The sequence below is a fragment of the Symphalangus syndactylus genome, chromosome 22 (assembly GCF_028878055.3).
Source record: "Symphalangus syndactylus isolate Jambi chromosome 22, NHGRI_mSymSyn1-v2.1_pri, whole genome shotgun sequence".
Lineage (NCBI taxonomy): Eukaryota > Metazoa > Chordata > Mammalia > Primates > Hylobatidae > Symphalangus > Symphalangus syndactylus.
In genome coordinates, this window is record NC_072444.2 from 39,998,546 (window position 1) to 40,020,417 (window position 21,872).

The window sequence follows — 21,872 nt, forward strand, 5'->3', positions numbered from 1 at the left end:
CGACATCAGAAAGTAATTGGGCTAGAAGAACTTTAATTTGGAAGCAAAACACAGAATCCAGGTGAGTGGGCTTACTGGGAAAGGGTCATGCCACGTTGCTCCCACAATGGAGGGCCTTATGATGGCGATGGTTAGGTTTCTGCTCTCCTGCTGCACCGCCATTTCTCCCAAGGCCTTGCTGTAGGTGCAAGAATTGGGCGGATCTCTGATCAGCTTGGGTGTGATCTCATCAATAACAACATCATCTAACCACCTAAAAGGTAGTTAGAGTAAAAAGAATTCTAGCAGCCTATCTTAGACAATAGACCAAAAAGAAAATGTGACACACAGATAGTCAAACAAAACTTCCACCTTTTAGCCTTGGTTCTGGAATTCAGAACAGTCACACAATACCAAGTTTGAGTGCATACCTGTTCAAAGCATGCATGAGCTCTTTGCCCTCCACTGCTAAGCCCAATCCCATCAGCCAAATCCTATGCCCTCCCATCTAGAGAGATAGGTAGGTAGATAGACCAATAGAATAAGTAGCAATACCACTTTATTATTACTACTAGTATAGGGCTATTAGTACTACTTTATTAGTATGACTTTAGCACCACTATCACTTTATCAGTTACTTTACCAATATTATTACTTTATCTGTAGTCGTGCTAATTTGAGGTAATTACATGTAACCTCTTTACTTCCTCTCCAAGAAGCTCGTGAGTACATTCACTGCACACGTTTTTGAGTCCCAGTCCTTCTCCCAGTAGTGTGCTGGAAGCTGTGTTCAGGGAGCTTGAGGCTGTCATCCAAGGTGTTTCAGTGGCAGCCCTGTTCAGTGTTGTCCCATAGAAACCCAGTGCAGTGATCCTGAAGAGTTTAGCTTTACATTTAAAAAATTTCATTCACTGCAAATCAAACCAAAGTGACTACTTGTGGCAGACTGACAATCTCTTTTAGCAAATCTATGTAATGCATTTTGAAGGTCTGTTTAGAGTCTGTGCTAATAACTTGCTAATTATTTCCAGAGATTTCCAATGAATTCTGAAGTTGGTCAAGTGGGGTGATTATAGTACTCTGAAATTGCTTCAAAATCATGAGTATTGAATTCTCCTACTTATAATATGACATGTATCACGAATAACTGAGTTACCATAGCATCAGCCTAATCTTTCTTAAAAATATGTCAGAACTGGCCTGGTGGAGTGGCTCATACCTGTAATCCCAGCACTTTGGGAGGCCGAGGTGGGTGGATGTTGAGGTCAGGAAATCGAGACCATCCTGGTCAACGTGGTGAAACCCCATCGCTACTAAAAATACAAAAATTAGCTGGGCGTGGTGGCACATGCCTGTAATCCCAGCTACTTGAGAGGCTGAGGCAGGAGAATCACTTGAACCCAGGAGTCGGAGGTTGTAATCAGCCAAGATCGCACCACTGCACACCAACCTGGTGACAGAGCAAGATTCCATCTCAAAAAAAAAAAAACCATTTGATAAACCCAAAGTCTATCTACATGTCTCTAAGAGAGCAAAACATTATTGTCAATTAAATATGTAACATTTATTCTAGCTGACAGATCTATGTGGTTAAATTATTGATACAGCGTTTTAAAAATTAAGCTGCCATTCTAGCTGGTGTGAGATGGTATCTCATTGCGGTTTTGATGTGCATTTCTGATGGCCAGTGATGGTGAGCATTTTTTCGTGTGTCTGTTGGCTGCATAAATGTCTTCTTTTGAGAAGTGTCTGTTCATATCCTTTGCCCACTTTTTGATGGGGTTGTTTGTTTTTTTTCTTGTAAATTTAAGTTCTTTGTAGATTCTGGATATTAGCCCTTTGTCAGATGGGTAGATTGCAAAAATGTTCTCCCATTCTGTAGGTTGCCTGTTCACTCTGATGGTAGTTTCTTTTGCTGTGCAGAAGCTCTTTAGTTTAATTAGATCCCATTTGTCTATTTTGGCTTTTGTTGCCATTGCTTGACATAGGAACCCTTTTACACTGTTGGTGGGACTGTAAACTAGTTCAATCATTGTGGAAGACAGTGTAGCGATTCCTCAAGGATCTAGAACTACAAATACCATTTGACCCAGCGATTCCATTACTGGGTATATACCCAAAGGATTATAAATCATGCTACTATAAAGACACATGCACACGTATGTTTATTGGGGCACTATTCACAATAGCAAAAACTTGGAACCAACCCAAATGTCCACCATCAACCATAGACTGGATTAAGAAAATGTGACACATGAGACCGGCGGCAGCGGCGGCAGCAGTGCTGGAGGCGCAGGGGGCGGCGCAGGGGGAGCCGGGCCAGCTCGGGAGCTAGCGGAGAGCGGGCGGCCTTGCGGGAGGCGGCGGCGGCACCCCAGACCCAGCCGGCGCGGGAGGAGTTCCAGCGCGATGGGATCATGGCCCGGGCTGCTGCTTTGACAGCTGGAAAGAGCGCGGAGCCAGCGCCTGGTCCGGAGGGAGAGGAGCGAGGCGAGGAGAGCGCCAGCGAGCGGGAGAGCGAGCGAGCGCCTGGGAGGGGGCCGGGAGCCAGGGGCAGCTCGGGAGAGCCGGGGCGGTGGCGGCGGCGGCGAGGCTTGGCGCCCTCTTGCCTGCAAACCATGTTTGCCAAAGGCAGAGGCTCCTTGGTGCCCTCGGACAGGCAGGCTGGGGAAAAGTTAGCTTTATACGTCTACGAATATTTACTGCAGGTGGGAGCACAGAAATCTGCACAGACCTTCTTATCGGAGATTCGCTGGGAAAAAAACATCACGTTGGGAGAACCGCCTGGGTTTTTGCACTCGTGGTGGTGTGTATTTTGGGACCTTTACTGTGCAGCTTCTAAAAGGAGAGACACTTGTGAACATTCACAAGACAGATGCAGAATCAGATTGCCAGAGTATTGCTTCGGTCACTAGCCCAGGGGACGTTTCCCCACCCATAGACCTAGTCAAGAAAGGGCCTTATGGGCTTTCAGGACTGAAAAGAGCTTCTGCTTCTTCTCTCAGATCCATCTCTGCAGCTGAAGGAAACCCGAGCTACAGTGGATCTGTTCAAAGCTTAACTTCTGTAGGTTCCAAGGAGACACCCAAAGCTTCAAACCCAGACCTGCCTCCAAAAATGTGCAGGAGGTTAAGACTAGACACCACCTCAAGCAATGGCTATCAGCGTCCTGGCTCAGTAGTGGCAGCAAAAGCTCAACTGTTTGAAAATGCTGGTTCACCTAAGCCAGTTTCTTCTGGGCACCAAGCCAAAGCCATGTACTCCTGTAAAGCAGAGCACAGCATGAGCTTTCCTTCCCACCAGGAGCGATGTTTTCCAGCGTGGACCCATCAGTGGAACCAGGATGGTTAAAGGAACTTATGAAGGCAAAACGGGACTAGTTGCAGAAAACTATGTTGTCCTCCTCTACTACTATTTAGTGGATGGCAGTATCTTCATGGTACCCATGGTAACAAATAATAAGTTCTATGATTTTATCTGACACAGATACAAGGGGATCAGACCACTAAGTGAAAGCAGTCAATTTCTATCAAGTTCTTCCCCAGCAGACTATGTAGCTCCTTATTAATGGAAAAAAAAGGTTTAAAAGGTTGGCCATTCTTTTTTGGTTGGTTTACTTTAAAATTTCTTGCTTCTGAAAAATTTATTTTTGGATAATACGTAACTCTCCAGAATGTCTCTTCCATAGCAATTGTAGAGTTTCAAATACCGTATTAAGTACTATATCCCAGAAATTTGGAAACCAGAAATCTGCTGTATGGATTTTGAGGGGCGTCCTTTACTGCGTGGCATTCTCTGAGGATCTCTGAAACTGTTACTTAAAAATGTTACTGAAAAGCTGGTTACCTGCCCTTTGAGTGCCACAGTCCTGACCTGCTTGTTCTTGACACCTTACCTATTACTTCAGAGTTCCCCACTGTGCAGACTCTCAGGCATCCACTGTATAAAACTTTTTTTTTTTTAATTATACTTTAGGTTTTAGGGTACATGTGCACAATGTGCAGGTTTGTTACATATGTGTCCATGTGCCATGTTGATTTCCTGCACCCATTAACTCGTCATTTAGCATTAGGTATATCTCCTAATGCTGTCCCTCCCCCCTCTCCGCACCCCACAACAGTCCCCGGAGTGTGATGTTCCCCTTCCTGTGTCCATGAGTTCTCATTGTTCAATTCCCACCTATGAGTGAGAACATGCGGTGTTTGGTTTTTTGTCCTTGCGATAGTTTACTGAGAATGATGTTTTCCAGTTTCATCCATGTCCCTACAAAGGACACGAACTCATCATTTTTTATGGCTGCATAGTATTCCATGGTGTACTGTATAAAACTCTTTACATGCTATTATAATCTGTAAAATCGATCTCTTCTACCTTAATGTTTCTAGAATAGGTTAAATACACATACACACACACAACTATGCCTCAGAAAAGTTGTGCTTTTACAAATAAAGAGAATAGATTAGAATTAACAAGTAGGGTGAATAACAGTAGGCAGAGTCAGAATCAGAAATAAATATCAGTGAATCAAAATAAAAGAATGAAAAATATTCTGTAATAAAAATTAGCAATGTAATGTAAAAGTCTGATAAAAGGTTATCTTTTTCTTTTACCTATTACTGTTGACCTCTGTACACTGTAATAAGGTGTTGCTGGATGGAACTTCTTGGTCTAAGTCCTTGGTGACCTTAGTAGTAATAACAGCATTGCTGACACCCTAATTACCCTCTCCTGAAACAGAAGGTAGTTTTTCAATGTACCAGTCCCTTAGTCGATACTTGGTTTAAACATGCTTGCCATCATCTCGTATCCTGCCAGATTAGAACCTCTTAAAAGCAAATTGGTTTTCTTTCAAAGACCAACTTGACTCCAAAGAGAGATTCAGAATCCTACTTCTGCTGCTGCATAAAGAAATCTCAACGTTCATTTTACTTGAACACAGACCAAAGTGTTCCTGCTTCTGAGTTGTGTGTGAGCTAATTCTACGGATGTTCCGTTCAGATTTAAAGCTTTTTTATCGCACAGGATGTGGATATGAATCCTAACTCTTGTATCTGATGGCAAGGCGTATGTTGTAGCCACAGTACTGGCTATGGTCTCTTTGCTGAAACAAGCTACAGAAGCACTGATTCAAGCTGTGTTTGTGCTAGAAGTTTTAATCTTGCAGATTTGTGAGGATGGCTCTTTTTCCTTCATAATAGATTACATGTATAAGCAAGTCAGGGCCATATACTGGAGACAGGCTAAAGCTGCTTTTCCCTTAAAGCAAGTTTCCTACAGATAAGGTATTTATGAGCATTGAGAAAGTCAGGACACGTACTCTAAATCACACAGAATGTTAATTCCACAGGAAGGCAATGCCACACATTGGAAGAGGATCACATTCAACTTCTAATAGTCGTTCAATAACAAAACCTTAGCTTTTCAGAAACAATGTTAAGATACGTTAGAATTGCTATATCCATACCTTCTAAACATGCAACCTGTGCACCCTAATCACTGCTTACAGTATAATCAGTATGACGATGAGATTGAGGGGGTCTAAATTTATCATCTCCTGTGTTATGTGAAAATATCCCTCAGTACAAAACATTTGTGTATTTCACAGATCACTCGTTTTGCCATAACTCTACAAAGTTTATGGAAACTAGTCAACTGAAGGATTTTTCTGTTGTGTGATGTGTAAAGGTCTGAACAGTAAAATCATCTTTGTATTCCTGTAATGTTAACAAAATAATAATCAACATGTCAGATTGTTGGGCTTTTCTTTGCAGCTGTTTTCTAATTCAAAGTTTTTGGTTGTTTGTTTTTATTTTATTTAGTTCAAAGTTAATTTGTTTGCCTCTTGAAGATTAATTTGTCTAAGCTTTCTAGGAACTGCCAAACAGTGATATTCTCAAAAGGATTCAATAAACTAGTTCAAAAAATGTTCCTATCTTCTATTGTCTTAAATCTAATCATGTTCTGTGAACTGCAGTCCCAGCGTGTAACCTGGCGTGATTTATCACCCAGAGTTCTCCTTTGTATTTCAAAGTTGATTTACCTCAGGAAAACTGAGGGTTTATTGAGTAACTCACATTTTTCCAGAGAAACTGGTTTGAAGTATCCAGTGCAACCTGCCAAGCTCTGTCTTTGTTTATAAACCCACTTACTGGTGACATCATTCAGGATAGCCCCTCTCTAAAAAGCTTGAATTTTGTCTGATCTTCTCGGATGAGGAATTCTGAACCTGGTACAATCTCATTCTAATTCTTCTCTTACGTACTAAGTACTTATACTATATACCTTACTATAACTTAACAGGAAAAGGCTGACCATTTTTGGTATTCTTTCAGTGACACATTTTTCAGTGTCTAAGCTCACACTCATTCTTAATTAACTACATGATTTTTAATATAATTTCTACTACTTTGGGTTTTATTTCCCAGGTATAGACATTGTCCTTTTAATGTTTTCTTAAGGAATTATTCAGAGTAGATTATTAACAACTTAAGGTCCTAAACGGATATACATGGGACATGGTTGTTGTAAAAAGAAACAAATCTGTAAGACACTAGGAAATTCAAAATGCTTTCAGGCTTTCTTCGAACTTTACTACTGAATGATTTATTTGCAACTCATTATCTGGTATAGTGGGGAAGAGCCACTTATGTCTCTTTAAGCCAAGATATATTTAAGATAATAAAGATAAAATATCAATTTCACTATCTAGATTTGATTTTGACACAATGAAAAGCTGATTGGTTCATAATTAAATGGACAAATTTTCCGTAAGTAAGAGATGAAACTCCTGGCTTGGAAATCCTGGGGGTCGACAGGTTGAAAGTCCTTGGTCTGTGGTGGGCACGTTCACATTTCAACACGAGATCTGGTGTGCTTTCCATAGCAGCTCCTCAGATTTTGTGAAAAACTAGAAGATAATTTTTTAAAAAGCAATGTTGAATACTTAGAATCGTATTTCTAATAAAAATAAGTCAAACTATTTAATTTTGATGAAGTTTCAAAACTAAACATGACCTGAACTTATACTTGATGACATAATTTCGTAAATTCATGATGAATTTCTGTCTTATTCTGATTTATTTCCTATTTTAAAAGATAGGTGTTTCTTTTCTTCCACTGTAAAAGTGTAATGTGTTCATTGTATTTGGAAAACGTGGAAAGTAGATGACTGTTCTTACTTTTTCACTTTTACAGAGGGTAATTTTTTCCACACCACAGAAGTAGAATAATCATACTTCTCATTTGAAAATTTGAAAATGTAAAAAAAAAATTAATCCAAGATCATACCAACATTTAGGGCTAAGAGTTGAGATTATACCTAATATGGTTTTGCACTGAATACATTACAAGCCCTTTTGTCATTTACTATTTGATAAAACATGATTTTTAATGCCTGAATACTTTTCTAACACTTGTATGTATTGTTGTTTATTTAGTCATTCCTCTATTGTGGAACATTCAAATTGGATCCAAGTTTACCATAAGTAATACTACAATAAAAAATACCTATATATATTTGTGATGTCTCTGGTTGTTTTCTTAGAGTGCCACCTTAATTATCTTTGTGAGAAAGTCCTCGAGAATCTTGCCATTAATTTAGATACTTTCCCCGCTATTGATATGTCCCTTTAAGAGCTCTGAAAATACTTAAGAAACTTAGTGAGAAGAAAGAAAATTAATCCTCTCTCCTGATTCTTCAGTTCCAATTCTCTGTGGCCACTGGATTTTTTAAAATCCTGTTGTCCAAAGCATCTCCCATTTAATTGTTTCTGACAGCAGGGAAACTGGAAGTCAGAGGTGATACCATAAAAGGAAATGAATGAAGCAGATGTATGAATTTTGATACATACAACAGATGTCTTTTGATCACACTTCCTGGGCAATATAGTAGTAATCAAAGGAAAACTGGTAACATTTTTGGTTACTTTGCTTTAAAGAAAAATTTCTAAGCCTCACAAAGTTGACATGGTTTATTTACCCTCAGGAACACGGTAGTACTTAGGGTAAGTTAGAATCCATTCATTATTATGTGTGACTGGAGATATATTGCTTAAAAAGCTATAACAGGCCCTACTTAGGAACAAGTTACAACTGCATTTAAATCACTCCGTTTATGTCAAAATAGTTACATAGCAGAATCTAGAGGGGGTTCTTGATTAACACGAGATAATAAATATTTGCAGAATCTGATGCCTACCAGAGGAAACTCTAACCCAGGCAGGAAAGTTCTTCAGAGTAAAAATCAAGAAAGGTGAGAGTAGCTGTGCAATAGAAGTAAGCCTTGGCCTGGACCCAGACAAGATCATTGCACAAGAGATTGGTTTTGGAAGTAGATTTGGCTGAGATTAAAGTCTCAAGTGACATGAAGATAATGTTTAAAATGGATCCAAACTCTTCTTTATTGCTTGACACTTTTCCAATCAGCATTGACTTCATTCCTGGCAAGTTGGTGGAGCATGGTGAGTTCTGCCTTATTTCATACTTTATTTGGTTAGAATCTGGGGGAGGGGGCAAAGGTGCAGGTTGGTTACTTCAAATGTGCAGGCGACTTCCACCAATTTTGCAGTATAGTGCTATTACTTAAGGGAATACACCCATAAAACTGATTTCCTAGTAATTCTGCTTTTGTACATTCTTAATTTGAGACTCAGTGAGGGTGAAAGAGTTGTAGATTTGGCAAACACTGCACTATTTTCTCACATTTTTTCGATTTGCTAAAACCAGTAACAAATGTATTACCCCTTTTTTTCCTTTAATTTTTAAATCCATGGCCTTTTCACTGCCTTTACTTTCCATGTGTTGCCAATGTATCCTCCACTGTATCCCCCACATCGGGCCCAGCACTTGACACTTAGTAGGCACTCAACCAATACTTGTTGAATGAACAAGTTTAATGCATTGCAGTTTTTTTAGTTTTTAGATGATGTTGTGCCTAATGCACACTCCTTCCTTCTTTCACTCCTTCATTAATCTTTTTGTTCATGTCTTTTACTTATGCCAAGCTGTCACACTGTGTGCATGAACTGAGGGATTTATTTTTTCTTCCACAGCCCCAGAGCCAGCAAATGACTGACCTTAAACCTAAAAGTGTTAGGAGTTTGGTCAGGGTGGTGGGAAAAGTTGTAAGAAAAGGTTATAGGGAAAGACACAATTCTTGGAAGAATGGGAGGTTTTGCAAAAGCTTCAAAAGAGAATTTAGCTGAAGGCAGTTAAATTCTCTTAAGAGCAAGGGTTAGATAACAAGGGAATGTAAGGAAACTTATCCAGATAAATTGTTCTACTTATATCTCTGGAAACCAAGCTTTGATCATTCACGCACAGGACTGCTCTCGACTCGGGGGTTTGACAATGTTAATTACCCACAAATTGTGTTTGCTCCAAGCCCTTGTCATTAAATCTGTACTAAATAAATTCAAGCAGGGCCAGCTTAGGGGGCTGCACTCCTTTTGGCTGCTGCACTGTCTCATCAGCAGCGCTCAGTGGTGCAGTCTCCTAGCCACACTGTCAGGAAAAATACCTGTGTCAGCGAACTCCTTTCATTCGTCACTTGGCCAGAGTCTGTGGGACAGATCGGCATAAAACACCCATTGGTTTTCACCTTTACTCTTGCAGAATGAGTTATAAAGCCAAAGACCTCAAGAAAAGCACACTCCTTCACAGCCAGTTCAGAGGTGACAGCCAGGGAATAAGAAATAAGAACTTTCCAGAGGATGGAGCCACCACCAAAAATGATGGAAAAGAGGATTCCTCCCAGAGAGTAGATTCAGAGGCTATTTAAGGAATTTCCCATGCCCAGTGTACGGAGCTTCTCACTACTTGCTACTCAGGATCTCCTTATGCTTATACTCTAGGGACTGCTGCTTGCCTGCCTGTCTTCTCTTTCTTGCATAGCAGATTTCTTTATTTTTTTCCTTCAATTATGGTGGTCTTTTCACTGTTCTACCATGACAAGTAGAAGAACAGAGATATTTTTCACCTCTACATGGGAGGCAGAAAATTGGCCTTTTTATTCAAGAATGCCAAACCAGAAGCTGACATATCAGAATCTGATACAGAGGATAGTCTATTCCCCTTTGGACTTTGGACTTTGAACTGGATGCAATAATGGTATGAGACCCTTGGTTAGGAATGAGTGTCTTGCATGTGTGGGAAAGACAGGAAGGCAGATATTTGGTGACCTAAAAAGAAGGCCATGGCAGAACCTCATTAGTTGTTCAACAATCCTATTTTCCTTTCCTCCTGGGCACACAGCTATGTATTTTCCAGGCATCCTCGTACTTAGATGTAGCCCAGTGACACTTCTGAGGGTGGAATATGGACAGATGTGATGGGCACTGTTGTACCTGGATCATAAAATCCTTCCACATGATGTCAGTGCCTCTTTTACCCCACTGGCAGCTGGATATTGTCATCCAGAGAGTTGGATGACTTAGAAGCCATGTGCAGAAGATGGCAACCTTCCATCAGCATGGATCCTTGAGTGACTGTGGAGTGTAACGCCTTCTACCAGTTAGAACTACTGTGATTGACAAATCACATTTGTATTAAGCTACTGATTTGGGGGGTTTATCTCCTTCAGCTCCCACATTAGTACAACTCATGCAGAATGGAGAGTGACTGTGAACACATGTGGCACAGGCTGGTGAAACCTAGGACTTTATAGATGAATTTCTGATTATACTCTCCTTTCTTGCAAAAAGTTTTTTCCAAATTTAATGTTATAATATAAATGTGAATACTTTAATGTCTTTCTAATGAAATGATGACTAACAGTAGAAAAGAAAATGTAGGAATGTATACATCCTTGATAAGAGTGTGAAACTGATGTAGGCAATGTACAGAGTCTTGCTTAGGGATAATGAAGAAAAGAACATACCTGGGTAAAAGAAATGAGAGGTTACTGATAACAAAACTAATATTTATATTGCACAATATAAAACATTATTTTATACTTAGGATTACATTTGATTTTTGCAAATCCCTGTGAAATAGCTATTATTTTTATACATAATAAAAACAAGACTCATATGGGTTAGCTAACTAGGCTATGGTCTCTCCACCAAGCTCTACTTCTCTGATTGAGGAGACAGTAGTATCTAGAGCTTCAGTGTTCTTTCTACTGCCCTATGCTACCACCTAGTGCAGATGTAAGAACATAACCTACTAGTAAGTGTTTAGACCTTTAGCAACTTTAATCATCCAAAACATAGCTGTGAGAACAAAAAGAGGAAAACAGTTTGCAAAAGACCATATTTATTACACCATGAAAGAGCCAGGTCTGTGAAATGTTGCCTAGAATTTGGGTACTAAACTCAGCAAAATGAATTAACAAATTCAGTGACCTCATTTTCTCCTAAATTACAGTAAATGGAAGATTTAAAAGATGAGAAAAATAAACCCAGAAAACTTCAGTTAACAGGGTAGAGGATGACACATTGAAAGACTGGGTGTCCATGTGTGGTAGGTAAAGGCAGGTCCTAATGGGGGTTTGGCAGGCCTAGGCACGTATTTTCTCTTTTTGTTGTTTGATTCTAAATTTATGACAAATGAAGAACGAGGCCTTTACCTAGTCTGGATCGACTTGTTATGGAGCCCATGTGAAATGAAAATGATTCATAAACAAAACTGATTCATCTCCAGCAACAGCAGAGATGACCATGAACAATTAGCCACCTGAGAATCCTCAACAATTCTTGGGGAATGTCATTAATTACATTTGATTAAAGGGTAGGGATATCCAAGCTGACATACGGGTTACAAAGGCAAAGTATAATTTCTTTATGGGTTTTATTAATGTGAAACATAAATTAATAAGCTTTTTGATTTTACTAATACAAACATACCGATCAATTGGTCATCTTCAATTCAGAAATAACTAGAGTTTGAGGGTATCTTAAATCCAAAAAACAAAAACAAAAACCTAACCAGCAGCCATTTGCTGAATTCCCGAGTGCTTAGGACTCTCCATTTCTAGTCCAGCAAACATCTTCCAGCTGCAGTTTTAAACCTTTTCTCCCAGATCTTTCAAGAAACCTCTAATAGTACCAAGTTCAGCACACAAAGCTAGCTTTCTGTAAGCAATCAGTCTCATCTACCCGCCTTTACTTTAGACAGGCTCCTAAAGTCAATCTTTGAATAAAAAGCACTTTTCTTTTGTTATTAAAAGTCTGTTCTCTAGCTAGGTGTGGTGGCCCATACCTGTAATCTCAGCACTTTGTGAGGCTGAGACCAGAAAATTGCTTAAAACCAGGAGTTCGAGACTAGCCTGTACAATGTAGTGAGACCGCCATGTCTACAAAAAAAAAAAAAATTAGCCGAGCATGGTGTCACACACCTGTGGTCCCAGCTACTTGGGAGGTTGAGGTGGGAGGATCACATGAGCCCAGGAGGTTGAGGCTGCAGTGAACCATGGTCATGCACTGCCCTCCAGCCTTGGTGATAAGAGCAAGACAGATATTTCAATAATTTTTTTAAAAAAGTCTGTCCTCTGCCTCAAATGGACTTTGCTGTTATATTAAAACTATTCAAATATGTATAAACCAGGTGTGGTGGCTCACACTTGTAATCCTAGCACTTTCAAGAGGCTGAGGCAGGAGCACTGCTTGAGACCACAAGTTCGAGACCAGCATAAGCAATATAGTAAGACCCCATCTCTACAAAAAATATGAAAACTAGCCAGCTGTGGCTGTGTGTGCCTATATTCCCCGCAACTCAGGAGGCTGAGACAAGAGAATCCCTTGAACCCAAGAATTTGAGGTTACAGTGAGCTGATTGCGAACTGCACTCCAATCTGGGAACCAGAGTGAGAACCTGCCTCAAAAAAAAAAAAAAAAAAGAAAGAAAGAAAAATAAAAGAAAATATGTATAAATGAATGTTTTAAACTGGAACAATTACTATAGCATCAAAATGTGCATTTGATATGAAAATTTCTTAAGTATTTATCCATTTCTGGTTTATAGCAAAGGCATTATTATACTTCTGTAACTTGTCTTATAGAGTCAGATAGAATCAAGCAAAGTTGGCAGAGCCTAGGCATCTACCTAAAAGAAATGCTCTCTCCCATTTCCATGAATACATTAACTCCTCCTGAGTTCCAGTGGCACTATTTCTGGAGTTCTTTTCAAGGCACATAATCCTAAAGCAGGTGTCACTTGTTAGTCTCTTTCAAAGCGTCTTGCTCTTTTTCTTCACAGTACTTTTCAAAATATTTAATATACATTTATTTCTTATAAAAGTTGTCTACTTCACTGGACTTTAAGATCTATGAGGTTAATCCCATGTCTGTTATATTTTCTACCTTATTGCCCCTGTTCTCCAGGCACAGAGCAATATGTACCTGACATATATTTGGCTCTCAATACACATTTGTCATATTTGTGTGTGTGCTTGTTCAACTTCTCTGTTTGTGTGCAGGTGTGTACTTTCTTGTCGTTTCAGGACACTTAGGAATTTCCTTATTTTGCCTCAAGTTCAGCTATGCATTAAAACTATTTTATAAAAACATATTTTATCTTTTTTTTTTTTTCAGACAGTTTCACTCCGTTGCCCAGTCTGGAGTGCAGTGGTGTGATCTTGGCTCACTGCAGCTTCTGCCTCTTGGATTCAAACCATTCTCCTGCCTCAGCCTCCCAAGTAGCTGGGATTACAGGCAACCGCCACCATGCTCAGCTAATTTTTGTATTTTTGGTAGAGACAGGGTTTCACCATGTTGTCCAGGCTGGTATCGAACTACTTGGGAGGCTGAGATGGGAGGATTCAGCTACCTTGGCCTCCCAAAGTGCTGGGATTACAGGGGTGAGCCGCTGCACCAGGCCTAACATGTTTAGGTGTTTTAGATCAGAAGACATTTTTCTGGTCCTCTATTTCAGGAGTTGGCAAACTTCTGTAAAGGGCCAGATAATATTCTCAGCTTTGCAGGTCACGTGATTTCTGTCCCAACTACTCAACTAACTCACATTTCCTGTCATCATCAGCATCACTTGAGTTCTAATCTTTTATTATTATTTAAGTGGTAGGAAATCTTCTAGCTGTCAAGATACAAAAGACCTTCAATGGGAGTGTCAGACTCTAAAAGATAAAGCTCAAACTCCCTCCCATATTTGAGTATGAATTTAAAGCTAATATTTGCTGGGCGCTTACTGTGGTTCAGGCACTATTCTAAGTGCCTTTCCTATGTTAACTCCTTTACATCACACAACCGTACGAAAGACAATGACCGTTATAATCTCCATTTGGAAACTGAGGCTCAGTTACATAAAGTTATCCACCCAGTGGTGGATAAAGGACACCAACTCAGGTCTGACTCCAGAAACCATGCTCCACTCAGAATGCTAACCCCCTGACACCCAGGCTGCTATCTCTTGATGAGTTCTGAATTATCACGCAGGTATTTGCCCTTCTCCAGTAGCCACCTTGCCTCAGAAACACATAATCTCACCCCAGCTTCAGAGAAAAGCTGATTGATATCCATGCACTCTTACACTCTAGACAGTGACTGGCTTACATCTGAGGTTTCTCAACAAATTAGCACATGGCATAATCTCAGGACACAGGGGCTGGCCAGAAATGGACAGGTAACCTTAACTAGGCCTGATGCGATGGGAGGGAAATTTGCTGAGGGTTTTTAGAAAACAAGTTTCATCAATCTTGGGAGAAAATCTTGGAAAGGGCCAGCCTCTCTTCATCCGAACATTGCCATATTATGTGTGTAAAGCTTGAAGCTACAGCAAACATCTTATTCATCATGAGGATAAAACCAGAACAAAGTGGCAGAGTTGAGAGACTCAAAGACCAAGGCAGCCAGAGTTCTAGTTGAATCACAGCTGCTCACCACTCTAGTCCTGGATTTTTTCCATTGTAAATCAATACACCACCTTTGTGTTCTAAACCAGTTTCAACTGGGTTTTCATTCAATGGAATGTAACCTGCCTGCAGTTATTTGAAATCTTTCAAGATCTGGCCTCAGCACACCTTTCTAGTCCTTATTTTTACTTGTCTAGGGCTAAATAAATCACCCAGAGTTTCCCAAACACACCACACCGTTCATGGATTTGCAAGCGTGATTCTTTCTGCCTTCATTGTCCTTTGCTCTCCTCTCCCTGGAGAAGTCATGTTGGGTTGCAATCATGTTTTAAATGTCTGTCTCCACCACTTGATTTGGCTACATCATTTTTGTCTTTACACTCTTTGCACTTCTCATGCACTTAAAACATAATAAGCGCTCCAATAAGTGTCTATGAGATTAATAAAAAAGATGGGCAACATGGAAATCTGAATCATAATATAAACTTTCTCTACAAGATACTTGGCCTGGTGCAGTGGCTCATGCCTGTAATCCCAGCACTTTGGGAGGCCAAGGCTGGTGGATCATGAGGTTAGGAGTTCAAGACCAGCCCAGCCAAGATGGTGAAACCCTGTTTCTACTAAAAATAAAAAAATTAGCCGGGTGTGGTGGTGGGCGCCTATAATCCCAGCTACTTGGGAGGCTGAGGCAGAAAATTGCTTGAACCTGGGAGGCAGAGGTTGCAGTGAGCTGAGATTGCACCACTGCACTCCAGTTAAAAAAAAAAACAAAAAACTTAACCATTTAGATCAATGCTGTCTGGTTAAATATTCTGTGATAATGGAAATGTTCTATACCTGCCCTGTCCAATAAAGTAGCCACTAGCCAAGTGTGTCTACCGAGCACTTAAAATGTAGCTAGTATGATGGAAGAATTGAATTTTAAATTTCATTTAATTATAACTGATTAAAAGTTAAGCAGCTAGTGGCTACTATACTGAATACCACAGATGTAGACAACAAATTTTAAAAATTTTCCAAACATGGGAATGGGTCAGCTAAATGATTTTAGGTACCAAGCTACATACAAACACCTGGAGATGGTACTATTTTGACTCTAATAATTTTTTCGTTGAAAGCAATATATATATTATATACACACGCACATATATACACACATATACATATAAATATGTACACATACATATATACAATCTAGAGGTTTCTTTCCTTTCAAAAATACTTCATACCTATAACTTAAAAAATATAATTTTATCTTGCTTGTCTTTATTTTGAATTTCCAGTCATTTCAAATTTAATGAGCAATAATATCATTTAAAAGTGGGCAAAGGATATGAACAGACACTTCTCAAAAGAAGTTGGCCAACAAACATATGAAAGAAAGCTCAACATCACTGATCATCAGAGAAATGCAAATCAAAACCACAATGAGATACCATCTCATGCCAGTAAGAATGGTGATTATTTAAAAGAGTCAGGATACAATAGATGCTGGCGAGGCTGTGGAGAAACAGGAATGCCTTTACACTGTTGGTGAGGATATACATTAGTTTAATCATTGTGGAAGACAGCATGGTGATTCCCCAAGTATCTAAAACCAGAAATACCAATTGACCCTGCAATCCCATTACTGGGTATATACCCAAAGGAATATAAATCATTCTATTTCTTGCAGCACAATTTACAATAGCAAAGACTGGAACCAACCCAAATGCCCATCAATGATAGACTGGATAAAGAAAATGTGTTACATATACAGCATGGAATACTATGCAGCCATGAAAAATGAATGAGAGCATGTCCTTTGCAGGGACATGGATGAAACTGGAAGCCATCATCCTCGGCAAACTAACACAAGAACAGAAAACCAGACACTGCATGTTCTCATTCAGTGGGAGTTGAACATTGAGAACACATGGACACAGAGAGGGGAACAACAACACGGTCTGTTGGGGGATGGGGGTGAGGGGAGGGAACTTAGAGGATGGGTCAATAGGTGCAGCAAACCACCATGGCACACGTATACCTATGCAACAAACCTGCACATTCTGTACATGTATCCTCTTTCTAGAAGCAGCAATAAAGAAAAATAAATGATCGCTTCATTTCAGGAGGTAGAGTTTTCCTCTTAAAGTTTTTAGATTTTTATCTCAAGGGTTTGGCTTTTTATGCATCTCACTACATGTAATTTGCAATACATCAATGCCTTCTGCTCTTCTTACTTCTCTCTTTAAAACAGTACATCCTTTTGCTTAACTAAAGTGGTGACTCTCTCATTTTTTTTTGTCAGTTCGTATTGCATTTTTCCACTTCACACTCTGGTATTATAACCTGACACAGAGAATGTTTGTCTCAAAAAAAAAACTGGAAAAACAGTTTTTCCAGTATAGATGAATTCTGTACTCTTGGCTTTTCCTGATGTATCCAAATTGTTCTATGTAACCAGGAAATTTCACATGCTCTTTTTCTAAAAGCCATCCATTCCCCCTGGTGGAGGTACTACTTGTGTGTGTGTGTGTGTGTGTGTGTATATGTGTATTATTATTCTATAATATGGTTTACTTATAACCTTAGACACACACTCTTCCAGAGTCTAATTGAATTAAAGTAGTTTTTCATGGGGTTTAATTTCCAGCTTATTCAAAAGGGCGTATACCAAGAGAAATGGTCATACTACAAAAGGTTTTCTCTCTCTCTCTCTCTCGCTCTAAGTAATCCACCTAACAAGCAGACATTTTATGTTTTAAGATAGCTTCTTGTGGTTTGGGCTGTCTTTATTCGGGTTTTGACCAGCTGAAAAAACTAAGTCATCTCTAATACAGGTCTAAGTACTTTTTTTCTCTTGACTACGTAACCTTTGAATTTGTTTTTGAAGTCTTTCCATTATTACTCTGGTTAAATAAGTGACCATTATCTCTCAAGGATATGTAATTCTACTTTAATTAAATATTTTTAGGCTTTTTGCATCCAAACAAATGACAAACTTCCCCAGAATCAAATTTAAGTCTTTTTCACCTAAAATTGACTAAGGGATTTTCTAGTTGGGCTCCTGGGAAGTCTCAAAAGATTTGTCTCCCATTAGGCTTGTTTGACCGGCTCCCAAAATCTTCTCTAGTGTCCGGCCGTGAGCTTTCTTTCAAAACAGTATGTAGCATTTCCCTTGCCAGTAAACCCCCAATCTTCTCTTTGTCCTTCACACATATAGAAGACCACCGTGGTTTTCAGTTTTGTTCAGAACTACAATTCTGTGATTCCCAAATAAATTGTATAATTTAGAGATCTATCTTTATTTTGACTTCACTAGTGGTGATAAATTCTGATATAATATTCAAGAATATGTTTTATAACAATACTAAGTCAATTTAGAAATGCATTTTACTGTGACATAAACTCCTTAATTTTTCTCCTCCACTGACATTATGTATGATTTTGTTATTAATTTACGAGCACTTAAAAATTCTTTATTTTACATAAGGTTTATATTAGATATAATTTTGTGAGGAAAATAAAAGGTCGGTTTTCTATTTGCATTGTGCTAATTCAGACTGCACTTGGTTCTTCACGCACACTGATATAAGGTAAAGTTTAGACAAATTATTGTAAAAACTGATACACATATAGACCATTATAGTGTTATTTTTAAAAGCACAAGAAACTAAAAGATCACAAGATTACAGTAAATGAATCTTCATATTCATTACCTCAATGAAATTAATTTAACACTAGTTTCAATGTCTTTTTTTCCAAAAGACTAATTTTCAAGTGAAAGCTTTAGATCTTTGAAATAGAATTAAAGAGAAAAGATACATAATTCATTTCAGCAGTTTTCTGAGAAATACCACATTTTCCAAAATATATATATTCTTATAAGAAATGGATTCTCTTTAGGCTACTAGAATATCAATCTTCTACAACAGGCCAATTTTCAAAGCACTAGGCCTATGTTCACTCGACCAGTCTCATGAAGCAAAAACTGAATTAAGATATTCCATTTATTTTATTCCACATATTTATCAAGCAAAGAAACTATGGAACAAAGACTCTTTCTTGCTGAAGTTGCTGGGATTTCCATGGTGCTTAAAGCATATTTTTTTAAATTGTGAGATCAAAGAACACAAATCTTGAGCCACTGTATATGTTACCCGGGTAAAAAAATTAAACTTGATCTTTTCAAATATCTAATGGAATCCCAGGCATAGTGATTTATTAAAATATGAAGTTAAATATTTAAGAGAAAATTAATCACTAATAATGAAATGAGGTGATTTTCTAAGAAAAGCAAGTATGTAATTAAGAAATCATTAGCAGACACTCTCAAAACCATTACAACATTTAAAAGCAATCAACATTACAACTCTTAGGGTGTGTTTTAAATTCCTCATAACCTAAACATATGCATTCACTAATTATTCACTTGCCATGATCAACAATGAAAGATGAGTTAGAAAAACCAGAGGTTTTAATTCAAAAATGACAATCCTTGGTACTGCAGCAAGGAAATAACTAGCTGGTGAAATGAATGACTCCACCTGGCTTTATCTCGGCAATGTTCTGAAATACATGTAATGAACAACTTGACATTGTTTGATGTTCTTAATTCTTTACAGCCATCTCTATGGGTGGTCATAATAAGATCAATCAGAAATGATCATATTATGAAACGTAAATCACTTCACATGACTTATCTGGAAAATGTGCTTGTACTTACTTGCACCATCTCAAGTTCCAACAGCCAAAAACATACACATGCTCATGGAGGAGAATTTCCTGTCTGATTTTAGAACAGTCTGAAATGGGGTGAAAAAATGAAAAAGAAGGGGGAGCTTACAAATAACAAAAATGTATATCCCAAATGAAAATTAGAATTTCTATGGAACTAGGAGCAGTAACAACAGTAGACAAAAGATAGGATGCAGATGTTAAGAAGATGTCTACAAGGGAAGCACAAGACTCCAAATGCTCTTGCTACTAAAACGCAGATTCGAGGTTTACCATCTGTAATATTCTGCTGCCAAATACATCTGTGGCCACTGGTACTGTCTAAAATGACGGTATATATTAAGAAATCATCAAAAAGGACTGCATAGCAGAAACTTTCCTGATATCAAGGGATCAACTTAACTACAATTCTATACAAGTGCCAATTTCCTCTGGAGTAAACTACCACACTGGGCCTCATGTACCAGTTAGATAATCCAGGCCAGCCTTTATTGCATTGGACTCTACATTTTGGCTCCGCAGAACTGAGAGAATGAATGTATAAATAGGATAGTGATATTGCCTTTGTCTGTGGGAACTCTTGAGTCTAATAAAAAAATCCGGGAAAAATCTAACTTCGTGATTACACTTGGGCACATAGGTGATTAATATGAATGAAGTAACAACCACAAATACAATCATAACCACAAGAACAACAGTAATTCAAATTTTCTCACTTCATAGATGTTCTTACAATGCTTTATTGGTATCTTGTAGGTGCTCTCCCAAAGCCTCAGGTGTTGGTGATGCAAAGGCAAACACCACACTCTCTGTTCAATGTCTACCATTCCTGTCTTTTTGGCCTCTGACTCTTCTCCAAACTACTATCTATGCACTTGAGATCTTCACTGACATAGCTGGGCTCTGTATTTATTGATAAGAATATCTCTTTTCTCTTAGACTAGGCATGACCAAAAGGTTAATCTGGGTTCAAAGATTAATGACAATAACCACTCAGTTTTTATTCAAGATCAATTTTATTTGTTGTAAAAACAAATATGTGTTATGTTCCAGACAAACAGATATAAGTGAGTAGACTTATGCCCTGGTGCCTCCTTGGCTTTTCACAGGATGCAAAAACAAATCCTGCCAGCAGGAGGTGGCAGGTTGCAGAGGTGGCTGGTTGCTCGTTGAGCCAGCTTGGCCTTGTCTGGCATGCACAGGCCCCGGCACAGCAAAACATTCAGGGAGTAAGAGTGTTGCACAAAGGATTTTACCAACCTCTCACATTAAGCAGCATTCAAGGATTTGCTGACCACCACTTAAGCAAATTTTGTGTTATGCTATAGCAATGAACTTACTTGTTCTATTTCTAAACAAAATATTGGGTTCACACACAGGCCTGGACAAAGCTTCCCACTTCTGAACTATTTACTGATCTTCTTATTCTCAAAGAATGCAAGATGAATGATGTGCAATACCATGGCTATGGCATGTGACTTTTCTAGACCTGGATGGTTAGTGTCCCAATATTTAACTGATTTTGGGGGGGGTGAAAATATGCCATCAGTTCTTCCTTCTATCATCCCCATCACTACCACACATGTAATGACATAATCAGGTCACAGTGTGTCCTCAGAATCACTATTCTTAGCTGAGTATACTAAGGCTTTATATCTAGGTCAGTTCATTGTGTCTGTGTCTCCTCTAAACCCTCCTTTATCATGCCTACCTTGAGGAATTCAGCAAGTGATCATTCACACAAGCTAAAGGATTTTAGCTTTCTCTGCCATAAAGATTATTGCTAAAATACATACCATACAACAAACCAACCCATTTCCCACAAATCTTACTATCTGACTTCTCACAGAATACATATGACTTTTATTGTGTCTCTTCCTTCTGTGTTTCTCTTTCCTAACTGAACTTGGTTCTTTATCCATGCCTTCTTCCAATCCTGACATATTTTAAAACCTTTAGCATTTCTGCCTATAATATTTGGGTTTTCTTCTTTTCCTATCTTTATTTGATAAGTCCCATACAAATATTTTCCCCATAATCATAATGTTTTCTTTCCACTTTGCTCAAGAAGTGAGTTATGAGCTGCAAATGAGGTCTGTAAAAATTTGGATAAACTCTACATTGGCTAAGTTTTAGTCATTTGCACTGCTGATAAAGATGACAATTCAACATGCTGAAGATGACTTCCTCCCTTATAAAGGGGCTAACACAGAGGGCAATACTGTTCATGCTTCTGATTCTTGATCACAAGAATTGCTTTAGGCAATTATAATAATGTCTCCTCTGACACATCATATTATTCAAGTGAGACAGAGAAAGAATATGTCCTATGTCACGAAGCTAGGTGGTGACAGCTGCTTTAGCATCAGCA

At 38.7% G+C, this 21,872-nt stretch overlaps 1 protein-coding gene across 1 annotated transcript in view; it reads right to left on the reverse strand.

Annotated features, from left to right (window-relative positions):
- Positions 1–21,872, reverse strand: part of LOC129472149 (uncharacterized) — a 45,480-nt gene continuing 23,608 nt past the window's right edge. Inside the window, exon 10 of the mRNA XM_063631133.1 lies at positions 1–178. Within this exon, the coding sequence (XP_063487203.1) occupies positions 22–178 (157 nt within the window). The 3' untranslated portion in view covers positions 1–21. The remainder of the gene's footprint in view (positions 179–21,872) is intronic.